This window comes from Xiphias gladius, chromosome 15 (genome assembly GCF_016859285.1).
Source record: "Xiphias gladius isolate SHS-SW01 ecotype Sanya breed wild chromosome 15, ASM1685928v1, whole genome shotgun sequence".
Lineage (NCBI taxonomy): Eukaryota > Metazoa > Chordata > Actinopteri > Istiophoriformes > Xiphiidae > Xiphias > Xiphias gladius.
This window is the reverse complement of record NC_053414.1, coordinates 14,814,084-14,825,772: the sequence shown is the minus strand read 5'-3', so window position 1 is coordinate 14,825,772 and position 11,689 is coordinate 14,814,084. Positions and strand designations below refer to the sequence as shown.

The 11,689-nt window shown below is 40.2% G+C and overlaps 2 protein-coding genes across 4 annotated transcripts; one reads left to right on the top strand and one right to left on the bottom strand.

Moving 5' to 3' along the window:
- On the top strand, positions 1–6,677 carry LOC120800755 (coiled-coil domain-containing protein 149-like). 3 transcript variants are annotated; one of them, XM_040147064.1, is made up of 12 exons: positions 1–243; positions 1,475–1,636; positions 1,804–1,842; positions 2,369–2,476; positions 2,726–2,842; positions 3,486–3,658; positions 3,939–4,011; positions 4,186–4,270; positions 4,449–4,596; positions 4,732–4,808; positions 5,142–5,198; positions 5,298–6,677. In XM_040147064.1, exons 1-12 carry the CDS (start codon positions 7–9, stop codon positions 5,825–5,827), a joined length of 1,806 nt encoding a protein of 601 aa, XP_040002998.1. In that variant the 5' UTR covers positions 1–6; the 3' UTR covers positions 5,828–6,677. The 3 variants fall into 3 exon arrangements, with proteins under 3 accessions (XP_040002998.1, XP_040002997.1, XP_040003000.1); XM_040147063.1 differs by having other exon boundaries at positions 2–243; positions 4,732–4,826; XM_040147066.1 differs by having other exon boundaries at positions 2–277; positions 4,732–4,826.
- A 1,495-nt stretch (positions 6,678–8,172) lies between these two features.
- On the bottom strand, positions 8,173–10,953 carry LOC120799924 (extracellular superoxide dismutase [Cu-Zn]-like). The gene is made up of 2 exons (XM_040145455.1): positions 10,843–10,953; positions 8,173–10,088 (listed from the first exon to the last, which is right to left on the bottom strand). Exons 1-2 carry the CDS (start codon positions 10,854–10,856, stop codon positions 9,461–9,463), a joined length of 642 nt encoding a protein of 213 aa, XP_040001389.1. The 5' UTR covers positions 10,857–10,953; the 3' UTR covers positions 8,173–9,460.
- Between the last annotated feature and the right edge of the window lie 736 nt (positions 10,954–11,689).

The window sequence follows — 11,689 nt, the reverse complement described above, 5'->3', positions numbered from 1 at the left end:
GAAGTGATGCGGCTCGCGCTCCTCGGTCTGTTAATCCGTTTTGAGGCTAAACGTCTCCGGACGCAGCACAACCGACACGGTGATGCGAGTGGTTTGAAACTCCCCTCGGGTCATTGTCAACCTGTTCGTTTTGTTTTTGGTTTGGTTTTTTTTTTCCCCCCCCTCTCTCTCTTTTCCGCAACACGGAGCCAGATGGATCCGTCCAGGAGGAGCGAGAGTGACTGGCAGGGGCTGGTCAGTGAGGTGAGACTGGAAGGACGCAGACAGGGGAGACGGAGTAAGAGAGAGAGTGAACATATGTCCATTAACCTCCGCTCACGCTGGGAGAAATGTCGTGGGAATCATCCTGTCGACGGTGAATGTGTGTCGTTTTGCAGCCTTTAAATTCCTCGTTTGGAGCCACAGACAGTTAAAGTATGTGGTCCATATGAAACTGAGCAAACAGGGTTAAGGGTTACTGAGCAAACAGGACCCCCCCCGTTTTTTGCCTTGTACCTGCAGAACCCAGTTTCTAATTGAGTTAATGACCTGTAAAACAACATGCACCACACTGCAGGTGTAATGACGTTTCACTGGTTATTACAGATAATCTACAATAACCAACACAGTTAAATGACTGTTGTGGAAATCAGCTAAGAATATTTACTCAAATCCTGCAGTTAAGTACAATTTTGAGCTACTGGTTCTACTCCACTACATTTCAAAGAGAAATATCGTACTTTTTTACTCCACAACATTTATCTGGCGTTTGAGCTTCGCCCATTAGTCGATTAATCAATTAGTCGACTGACAGAAAATCAATCGTAAACTAATCGATTTATCAAGAAAATAATCGTCAGATGAATCGATAATGAAAATACTAGTTAGGTTCAGCTCTGTCGGATAGCTGGAGAAACTGGAGTTACTTTTCAGATTAAAATTTTACAAACACAACATATGATCAGTTCATTTAATACAATGCCTTGTTACAGACTGAACGACAGTACGTGAAATTGTTAAAAACTGGTCCCTCGGCCAACGAGTACGGTTTACATTTCAGTACATCACAACACTGATCCACTGGTATAATGGTACAACTTTGGTACAAAATGGTACAACTTTTTTACTTTTGAGTAAAATTTTTTAGTGAAAACTGGTTGACAGCAGCCCTGACAAATGATTAATCATTTAATTTCCAGAGCCAAAAATGGCAAACGTTCACTCGCTGCAGCTTGTGAAGGATCTGTTGCTTTTCTCTGGCTAAACGATTAATCAGAAACAATCAGCAGATTTTCCTGCCTTAGCAGATGTCATGATAAACATCACCATCTTAAGAAGAGGGTCTTGTATACTTAATGTTTTTCATATTACCTTGGTTGCTTCATTATATTCTTTAATGACCAGTGGCGAACTGCCTAACTGCCCCGTAATCATTCTCTACTCACTTGACAATAGCTTTAACTTTTTCTTTTCCTCCTTACAAAACATCACGCAGTTCCTAATTTGCAAGCGGAAGCTGGAGAGCAAGAAAGAAGCCCTTCTGATTCTGTCTAAAGAGCTGGACGCCTGCCAGCAGGAGAGGGACCAGTACAAGCTGATGGCCAACCAGCTCCGCGAGCGGCACCAAGGACTCAAGAAGAAGTACAGGGAGCTCATTGTAAGACGTCTCTGTGTGTGCTGAAGTAGTACAGTCCTAAAGACGCATCGCGAGCTTTACAATAGGCAGCAAAATGGAGAATAAAATGTATCCTTGTCCACTGTCCACTATTCAGTTTTGGAGATGTAATATTTACTGGCAGTGTCCTTTGTTTTTATATCTAACAGGATGGAGATCTCTCTCTGCCTCCTGAGAAAAGGAATCAAGTAAGTGATTTTAACCTGCTGATATTCTTTGTGCATTGCTGTCTAACAAACAAGCACACTGTCGTACTTAACACAAATTCTACAGAAATTCTGCAAAGCCTGTAATGTGCGCACACACACAGCTTTCATGTGTATTGACCTGGCTGCTCTTCGTTATTCTGACCAAAACATACTAAGGGTGGTAAGAGTGTAATGACAGGTTTGAACCATGGTGATTCCAGCTGTTTCTGGGTGGAGCACGTTTGCTTTGTACATGGTTCAGTGATGCAGACCGACAGTTTTCATTCAACACTGCCTGTGGGGGCCGAAAACAGATCCTGCCAGTGTCCTTACCAAACAGGACAAACTTACCAGGCCCGATGGGACGCTACTCTCCACTGCAGCTCCCCAAAAAGATGAGGGGATTTTTCTCATAAAAGCCTTGTGCTGCACAGATGTCCACTCACTCCTTGGATACTTTCACCTAATAGCTGAATTCAGCCTGGGCGGTCTAGCTCATATGACCTCGCATTCATGTCTTCCTCAGGTGAATTTAGCTCAGCTACTGAGAGACTCCAGAGAAAAAAGTGATCAACTTTCTGAGGAGGTGAAGGAGCTGAAACAACGATTGGTGGAAGCTCAGGGTGATAACAAGGTACCAGGTCGTAATCTCTACCACGCTCAGAAGTTTCAGACTTCTTTATACTTCTTTATACGTCTTTTTATTCTTGACTGTATCTCCAGCACATCCAGCATTTGCCAGTTATGAATCAGTTTATCTGATTTAAGTGAGAAGCATTCAAGTTAGTGTGAAATCAAAACGATAAAGAGACAATACAGCAGAATCACACTGTGCAGGACGGTCAGTTTTACAGATTACTGCTGGGTCTCTCTATTCCTGCAGCTGCTACGAATGACCATCACCAAACAGAGGCTGGGAGACGAGGAGGTTGGTGCCCGACACTTTCCTGCACATGAGCGAGAGGATCTGGTCAAACAGTTAGAAAGAGCCAGAGAACAGGTGACGACTGAGGCTCGCTGCCTGCCGCTGGGTTTTCCGTCTTTTGTTTTTTATTGCAATAATCAGTGGACAACAGTGTGACATTTAACAACATTCTGTCCACTGTTTTGTCATTATATCAACTATGATATGTTGCAAATGTTCAATTATGGAACTTCAAGATCGTATTAATGTTGTTGAGACTTAAAGTTCAGTTTTATTCTTGTCTTTAATGATACTGAGCGCACTGAGCAGTGTTTTCCACTGTTTAGATTTCAGCAAGACGTAAAGCTGATTTTTAACGCATTTGTTCTCAAGTCAAGCTCAAAATTATTTTTGTCAGGAAAAAATGCTGTCCACCTCCAAAGTATTTCCCCTGCTCAGGTACTTTGTCAGGACAGAGGACTCAGTGGCAAAAGCGCACAACTTTATATCAATAAATATGTCATTAATAATGATTGATCAGGACAATATATGATAATAATGAAACAGTGAAACAGGACAAGCGTAGTGCGTGTGGAACTGCTCTTGTTTGGTTTTTTTTCACATAGTCAAAAATATAGACAGATATGAGCAAATGAAATATTAAACCTGAAAAATAGAAAAGCAGTGTTATCTTTATCCCAGTAAATGTACTTACACAGTGCGCTTTGTGTTGCTGTAGAACGAGCTGCTGGAGTACAGTGTGAAGTCGCTCACAGACGAGCTTCAGGATGTTCGAGCGGAGCGAGACGTGTTTCAGCAGAAGGCTCATCGTCTCAATGTGGAAATGAACCACATCGTGGGCAACGATGATATTCGGATTCTGGACATAGATGCGCTGTGCATGGAGAACAGGTTCGTTACTCTCGTTTGAAAATACTGTATTGGTGCTTTACTGTTAGGAATGTGAGTGTATCTCAATGTCCACAGTTAAGGGAACAACTCAGAGTCTGGCACGACGTTGAAACACTGCTGTCCTAATACTACTTGACTAGTTCAATGACATAGTGTGCATATTTGGATTTTACTGAATCACAACTTGGAGGTTTCTTTACTGTGTGAACAGACTGATGATAGAACCGATGAGGCCTGACTATTTCTGAATTGGGGTTTTGGATCAAAATATTTTTTCCAGGTATTTGCATGAGCGCCTCAGTCAACTTCAGGAGGAGGTCAACTTGCTCAAAACAAATCTGGTGAAGTACAAGGTAGCTGCCTTTTTAGAATGTAAATTTTTTTTTTTTTTTTTTTGTAGTTCCTCAATTCCATAAAAAACAGAGCCATCTAAGTTTTTACAAATGTTAAAGAACGTGAACTTATTAAAAGGACAAAATTTGTTTCAAAATAAAAAAAGGCTCAATAATGCTTTTCACTGATTTCAGAGTGCCCTGGAGTGTAGGAAGACCTCTAAAATCTGTGGCAAAGCCAACAGTAGTGCTCTCACAGGGGTGCTCTCTGCCAAACAAGGTCGGTAGGATCATATTTTTAAAACTCTTAACACTTCAGTATGTACAATTTGACAAAAAACGCCTTGTAAGCATTTACACGTGTGTCCTGAAGAAAAGGAGTCTGTGTTTCTCTGAACCCTTAAATTGAAAGTAGTAGTTAGTCTGTACCTCATCTGTGACTGATGATGTGTGTGCAGTGAAGGAACTGTTGCTCTCTGAGGAAAGTGGCTGCAGTTTGCCGGTGACTCCTCAGTCCATCTCAGACCTCAAGTCTCTCGCCACAGCTCTGCTGGAAACGATCCATGAGAAGAACATGGTGATTCAGCACCAACGGCAAATCAACAAGTACTGACATTTATTCTTGACACTCTGTTGGTATACATTCCTTTTTAGGTCACATTTTTATAGGTAAATAACATGGATGCTGGGCAGAACTCATGCATTTCATTCTTTTTAAATCTTTCTGTCTTTTGTCATCAGGATTCTTGGAAATCGAGTAGCAGAGCTGGAGAAGAAACTAAAAACACTAGAGATGTCTGGATTATGGAGTCTGCCAGGTGGATTTAAGTCTCTTGGTATATTGAAACAAATATATTCACATATTCTGTACAATAATTTACCTTTCTTATTGTTTTCTTTGTCCTTCTGCTTCTGGCTACCTGGAGGCCTGACTTATAATGTGTCCCTGGGAATTTATGGTAGTATGTTAGTTCCCCTATGAACTACTTTTTAACCTCTGAAATTCATCCTCTTCCATCCATTCTCATCTGCCTACATTAAATTTACTCACCTATATCCAATCCAGCAGCTTTAAGTAGTCGTATAAAGATTACTGAATTTTTTTACCACTTTTATAGGAGCTTGCCTTGAGTAATATTTTGTCATAACAGGAGGAAAAGACACCATCATCCTGAGCACTCAGCAGGCTGAGTCATCAGAGTCTCAAGGTGAATATTCAGTGCAACTATACCTCTCCTCTATTAGTCTTTAGCCATTTCTATTGAATCTGTAATTGTTGAGTGTTATTCCTCTATCAATTCTTACAGCTGACAAGGGGTATGAAAAGAGTTCCCCAGAAGTTCACAACCCAGACAGTGAAACACCAGTTGCAACAGATTTTAAGGAAAAGACACCACCGCTTTCCAACGTGGAGAAGAAGTCACAACAGACCCATTCACACCAGATGGCTGATAAAGAGCCAGCCAGCCCTCACACAGAAACGCTAAACAATCACACACAGATCACAAAGGATTTAACTGTTTTAATAAAAGAAGAGGAGTGCCTGAGTGATGCCCCTCCCACTGTGGCAGATGTGAACCCAAGCTGTCCGTCAGACCCTTACCATTTCCAGCTAACTTTAGACAGGTCAGACCCTACAAGAGGGAGCAGCGGTGAGTCAGATGAATGCACTGAAAGGAGTGAAACTGTCAAAACCGTTTCACAGGAAAACCTTCACATTGTTACACCCATGGCCGTCTCTTCCGCTGCCGCCGAAGGGCAGCAGGACGACGTCCAGCCAAAACAGGAGACAGAGCTCTCAGATGAGACAGATGTTTGTGTAAGTCCGGACATCTGACGTCTTCCACATGTCACAGAGTATCAGGAGAAAATTTGAGAATGATGATGACAAAAGATGCATTTATACTATAAGGATACTTTATTTGTCTTTACAAATAATGAAAAAATTCTGCAGAGGGACAGTACTGAGCTGTGTTAGGATCTACAGATGATGCGTTATTGTCTTGTAGTGGCCACTGCATGAAATTTCATGGACTTGTAAGTTTTGATTACAGATATCTACATCTGTTTCTTACTGTCAATCCAACGGATATGTAAAAATGTGTCAGACGCTTGAGAAAGTTATTGAGACACTACATAAAGGATTTTATCATTAATATGCTCCTGTCAGAGTCGTAAGACTCATAACCAACCAAAAAAAAAAAATCACCGTTACTATTTATTTGACTTGTGCTCTCATGTAGTCCCACATTTTAAGTTGGTAAATTTGGCCAACAATATGCGTACATCCAGACCTTTCAACCAGATGTGACGGTTCAACATCTCTGTTGAACAGCCTGAACTCTTCTAAGAAAAGATTAAAACAAGAACCTGACTAAAGAGATTTGCTGTCAGAGAATTAGTGAGGTTGGACAATATGGTCACTTTATGTTGCAGTTTATGTTTCAGTTTGTCCAAAAAGTTGTTGGCTTGACTTGTCAGAACTCCCATTTCTTTATGGACCTCGCTCTGAGCTCTGGGGCATCGTCATGTTGAAACAGGAACAGGGATGTTCACAAACTTTTGCCACAAGTTGCCAACTATACATACTGTATCAGAGGTAGCTGTAACACTGCATACACTTAGTTGCATAAATATTTGGACAGTGACACAATTTTCATATTTTTGCCTCTTTACACCACCACAATGGATTTGAAACAAAGCCCTCAAGATGTGACTGAAGTGTAGACGTTCAGCTTTCTTAAACAGAAGGAATGCACTGGCGAGCTCAACGACACCAAAAGGCCTGGAAGACCACAGAAGAGACTTTCAGCTTCAATTCAAGGGGTTTAACAAAAATACCACATTAACCATTTAGGAATTACAGCCATTTTTATACAGCCCCTCATTTTCAGAGGCTCAGAAGTAATTGGACAAAACAACATAATTATGAATATAAGGATCATTTTATACTTGGATGAAAATACTTTGCAGTCAATGACTGTCTGAGGTCTGGAACCCATGGACATCACCAAATGCTGAGATCTTCCTTGAGATGCTTTTCTAGACCTTTACTACAATCACCTTCAGTTGCTGCTTGTTTGTGGGATTTTCTTCCCTCAGTTTTGTCTTCAGTTAGTGAAAAGCATGATCAGTTGGGTTGAGGTCAGGTGACTGATTTGGCCAATGAAGAATGTTCCATTTCTTTTTCTTGAGAAGCCATTGGGTTGCTTTCGCAGTATGTTTTGGGTCATTATCCATGTGTATTGTGAAGAACCATCCCATCAGTTTTACAGCATTTGGCTGAATCTGAGCAGATAGTATAGCCCTGTGCACTTCAGAATTCATCTTGCTACTTCTATCCGCAGTCACATCATCAGTAAACAGCAGTGACCCAGTTCCATTGGCAGCCATACATGCCCATGCCTTAACACTGCTTCCACCATGTTTAACAGATGATGTGGTCTGCTTTATATGATGAGCTGCTCCCTCCCATCTCCATACTTTTCTCTTCCCATCATTTTCGTACAAATTAATCTTTGTTTAATTTGTCCAAAGAATCTTGTTCCAGAACTGGGCAGTCTTTTTTTTTTTAGATGTTTTCTGGCTAAGTCTAATCTGGCGTTTCTGTTCTTGAGTATTACCATTGGTTGGCACCTTGGGGTAAACCTTCTGTATTTACATCATGAAGGCGTCTCTTGATTGTAAACTTTGACAGTGATATGCCTAACTCTTCCAGTGTTCTTGAACTGGCTAGATGTTTCGAAGGGGTTTTTTCTTCACCAAGAACTCTGCAATCATCCACTTTAGTTGTCTTCTGTGGTCTTCCAGGCCTTCTGGTGTCGTTGAGCTCGCCAGTGCATTCCTTCTGTTTAAGAAAGCTGAACGTCTACCCTTCAGTCACATCTTGAGGGCTTTGTTTCAAATCAATTGTGGTGGTGTAAAGAGGCAAAATTATGTAGATTGAGTCAGTGTCCAAATACTTATGCACCTAACAGTAGGTGTTAGGATTTTGATTTTTCTGCATTCGCTCATAAAATTTCAGTCTTAGATTGTTTACTTTCGTTGTGGGAGTACTTGCTCTGACACAGAGGCTGAATTTAAACTCCACAGTGAAGGAGAATGGAATTTGCATTATATTTCACATGGAAATTCTCTTAACAATTAAAAGAGCAACATTGCCAAATGCTGCAGTCAGTTGACCATCGAAAGAAAGAGGTGGTGTTGCCTAGAAATGAAATGTGAATTTTCCTTTATCATTCTACCTCGGTTCATGCTTCCTCCTTGATGTTACATAGACCTACCATAAGTTATCAATCACTATATCAACAAATAGACACCCAACTGTTGTGAATAATATTTAAGCCAAGCAGTTTTATTTTCTCTCTTCAAACATAGTACAGACTATTTCCAAACCCTTTCATTTCCTATTATTAGATTTATATTGTGGGAGATTATTTCCTTCAGTCCTTTTGCTAGCAGATTCTGTCTAGAAGGTATAGTCAGTTTGTTTAAAGCGTAACATCTTTACACAAGTTTTTATTTTTAAGTATGAAACCACAGGTTTATAAAAGCTTTATAAAATGCTGCATGCCAGTATACTATTAATTAAAGATAACTACATTTTCTTTTTTAATCCATGCGTTTATTCCTCGACAGATGTTTTTTCAAAAAAGATATTTGATGATGTGCCAGTTTTTCAGTTGAGACTGAACAAACAGATCTTAATTAAGAATATATTTACAGAATGTATTAGTCTGTAACACACTGAAGCCACATCTACGTTACCAGCACTGATGTATTGACCGTGTTTTTTGTGGTTAAAAGAGAAAAAATAACCCCGCAGATAGAAATTACATAGAGCCATATGTGTATTCTGTAAGTGTTGAATGTGTACAAAAATGTATTTATTTCTGAAAAATAAAGTATTTTCAATTACCGGTTTTAGAAGTATAGTGTTTTAAGTATGCAATCCAAAATGAGATAGACGATGACCATCAGGATTTGATATACTTAGACAAATTGCCCTGACAGTAAAGTTGAATATATTATGTAATGCAGAATGTCTTCTTAAGTGAGGTTTTACGTAAAGCGTCTAACTTAATGGTTTCACTAGAAGAAAAAGCAGGGGATCACAGAAATCAAGGATACATCCTCTAGGAACCATGAATCCAAATTTAATACCAAATTTCACTGCAGTCCATCCAAAGTGGTGGACCGACCAACCGACCATACCGATAGTTTGGCTAAAAAAATTTGAATATTTTTATTTGTTTATTAAAATAAAATAGTTGAAGTTGTTCCAGACCAGTTCTTAAGGCAGGTTTCCACTACATTTCATAAGCTACTGTTGTACGTTTGGAGGTTGGGGATGTGACTGAGTCCCTTATTTTTCTTGGTATCAGACACAGAATACAATGGATGCAAGGAATGACTGACTACAAAGGCAAAATCTGTAAGTTGTTGTACAGTATATACCACCACACTAGGATTAATTTCTCCTCGGCTGCTTGTTAAAGTGCCTATTCCAGAGACTGGGAGAAGAAATCCCAATAACACAGCAGGCAAGCCTCCGGCCTGCATTTCCGTGCAGCAGGCTCCCAGCATCTCCGCCACGCCCTAAGTCATCTCTCTTTTCATGGATCACCACTGCTCTTCCAATCACAGACAGCCCTTTGAACAGTGTTGCCTCAGATTCTATCAGTGCATAGATTTTTCCTTGCTGGGACACAAAGTTCCCAAAGTCTCCCGGGTGATTGGGATGATGTACATTGAGTGGATTGTAGTGGCCGCCAGTGGAGTCACACCCCTGGCTCAGGTCTCCATACTGATGGATGTGCACCGCTCTAGGCACTTGATCGTCCTCTCCCGGGAGGCCATTCAACCGGAGAAGGACTTCGAGATCTCCATGAGGATGATACTGTTTAAACAGCACGTGACCGTACACTTTGGGCAGACCCTTAGGTAGTGAGGTGCTGGGTTTCATTTTGCAGGCTGCATACATCGTGCCATTGTGCTGCAAGACCTCTGGTGAAACCAAACTGTCACTGTCAGCTGAGACACATTGTTGACGGCCTGCCAGTAGAACCAACAGGACAGTTTCCAATAGACTCACTGACCTGAAAGATATTGGAATTATTAGGACAATGCGTCATAAGCTTGTCATATGTTTTGCATGAAAAAAAATCCATCAAGTAAATGCACAACAGTGAAAGCAGTATTTAGAGCCTTTGCTTGAGTGAAAGTAGCAACAACGCACTATAAAAATATTAAGTTACAGGTCCTGCAGTACTCAATACGGATGTATTGTCAGAAAAATGTACTCGAGTACCAAGTATCATTTTTTAGAATAACTCCTCTCAAGATGCTATATGATACAGAGCGTTGTGATGACGTTGGGGTTGGAGCTCATTTAAATACTCTATACAGAGATGGATGGTTTAATCTATTAAGATTGTCACATTTCATAAGCTCATCGGTTGTTTTGTATGTGAAACTCACCTGCAAAAACTTAAGTTATCAAAAATATCTAATGGAGAAGAAAGTGCAGCATTTCCCTTTAAAATGAGTAGAAACAAGAATTATTCAGGTAAAGTACCTGTAAACACCTAAAGTGTACTTTAGTGCATGCACTTTGTTTATGTCCACAACTCCAAAAGTAGTTCAGTCAAAAAAAAAAAAGTACAAAATTTCCCTCAGAGTTGAAGTATAAAGCTGACCACAGCGCATGTTGAGCCCTGAAAAACAATACGGCGAGAAAGAGAAGCGTCCGGGCTGCTCTTATGAAACATGATGTCGCAGTATTTTACACTGCAAATGAAGTGAACTTACACGGAGACTTCAGATACCGTCACACGAGAAAGGTCTACTCACCCGTGTAGGCGCATGGTCACAAAAAAAAAAAAAAAACAGAAAACCCTGGAAAAACTGGAAGTGTACAGTTTTCGCTCTGGATGGGCCGTCCAGCGTTTATCGTCTGACGAGTCCAGATGCAGTGTGTGTTTCATAAAAGCCTCACACAGGCGTTTCAGTGGGCGTTGCTTGCCGAGGGTGGGGCAGGTCTCCACAGGGCACCGGGGGGTGTCCGTTTTTTTTCCACGATTCAAGACTCGTGCAGGCTGCTGTTTACTTGTCGTTTTTTTGTTTTTTTTTGTTTTTCTCCGTATAAGTGCGTCGCGTCTGAACCGTGTTTTCTTCCGCTCGTGTTGTTCTTGTAGAGAGCTCTGAATTGAACTAGCTAATATATATATATATATATATATATATATATATATATATATATATATATATATATATATCAGCTGTAAATCTGTCAGATAGCTCGTTGCCTTCCTTGTTATCGAAAGAAAAGTGGAAAGACTGAAAAAGTTGTTTAAGTATAAACTAGTGACACTAGATGGCTCCTTTTACATCCCAGAGGTGGAACAAAGTAGTAAAGTAGCAAGTCGACAATGCCAAGGAATATTCTAAAAATGTTAATGTCATTGAAATGAAGGTATGTTTTCAACAAACCACTCATTATGCATACATTACTGGATTATTACTACTGATGCATTAGTGAATAAGGACCCTTCTAAATACTGTAACAGGCCTAAGTAGAACTACTATAACAATGCATTGTATATATTATTTAATTAATCAATTAGATAATTCTACAGAAAAGTAATTGGCAACAATTTCGATGACTGATTACTTGTTTATCTTATTTTTTAAGCAAAAA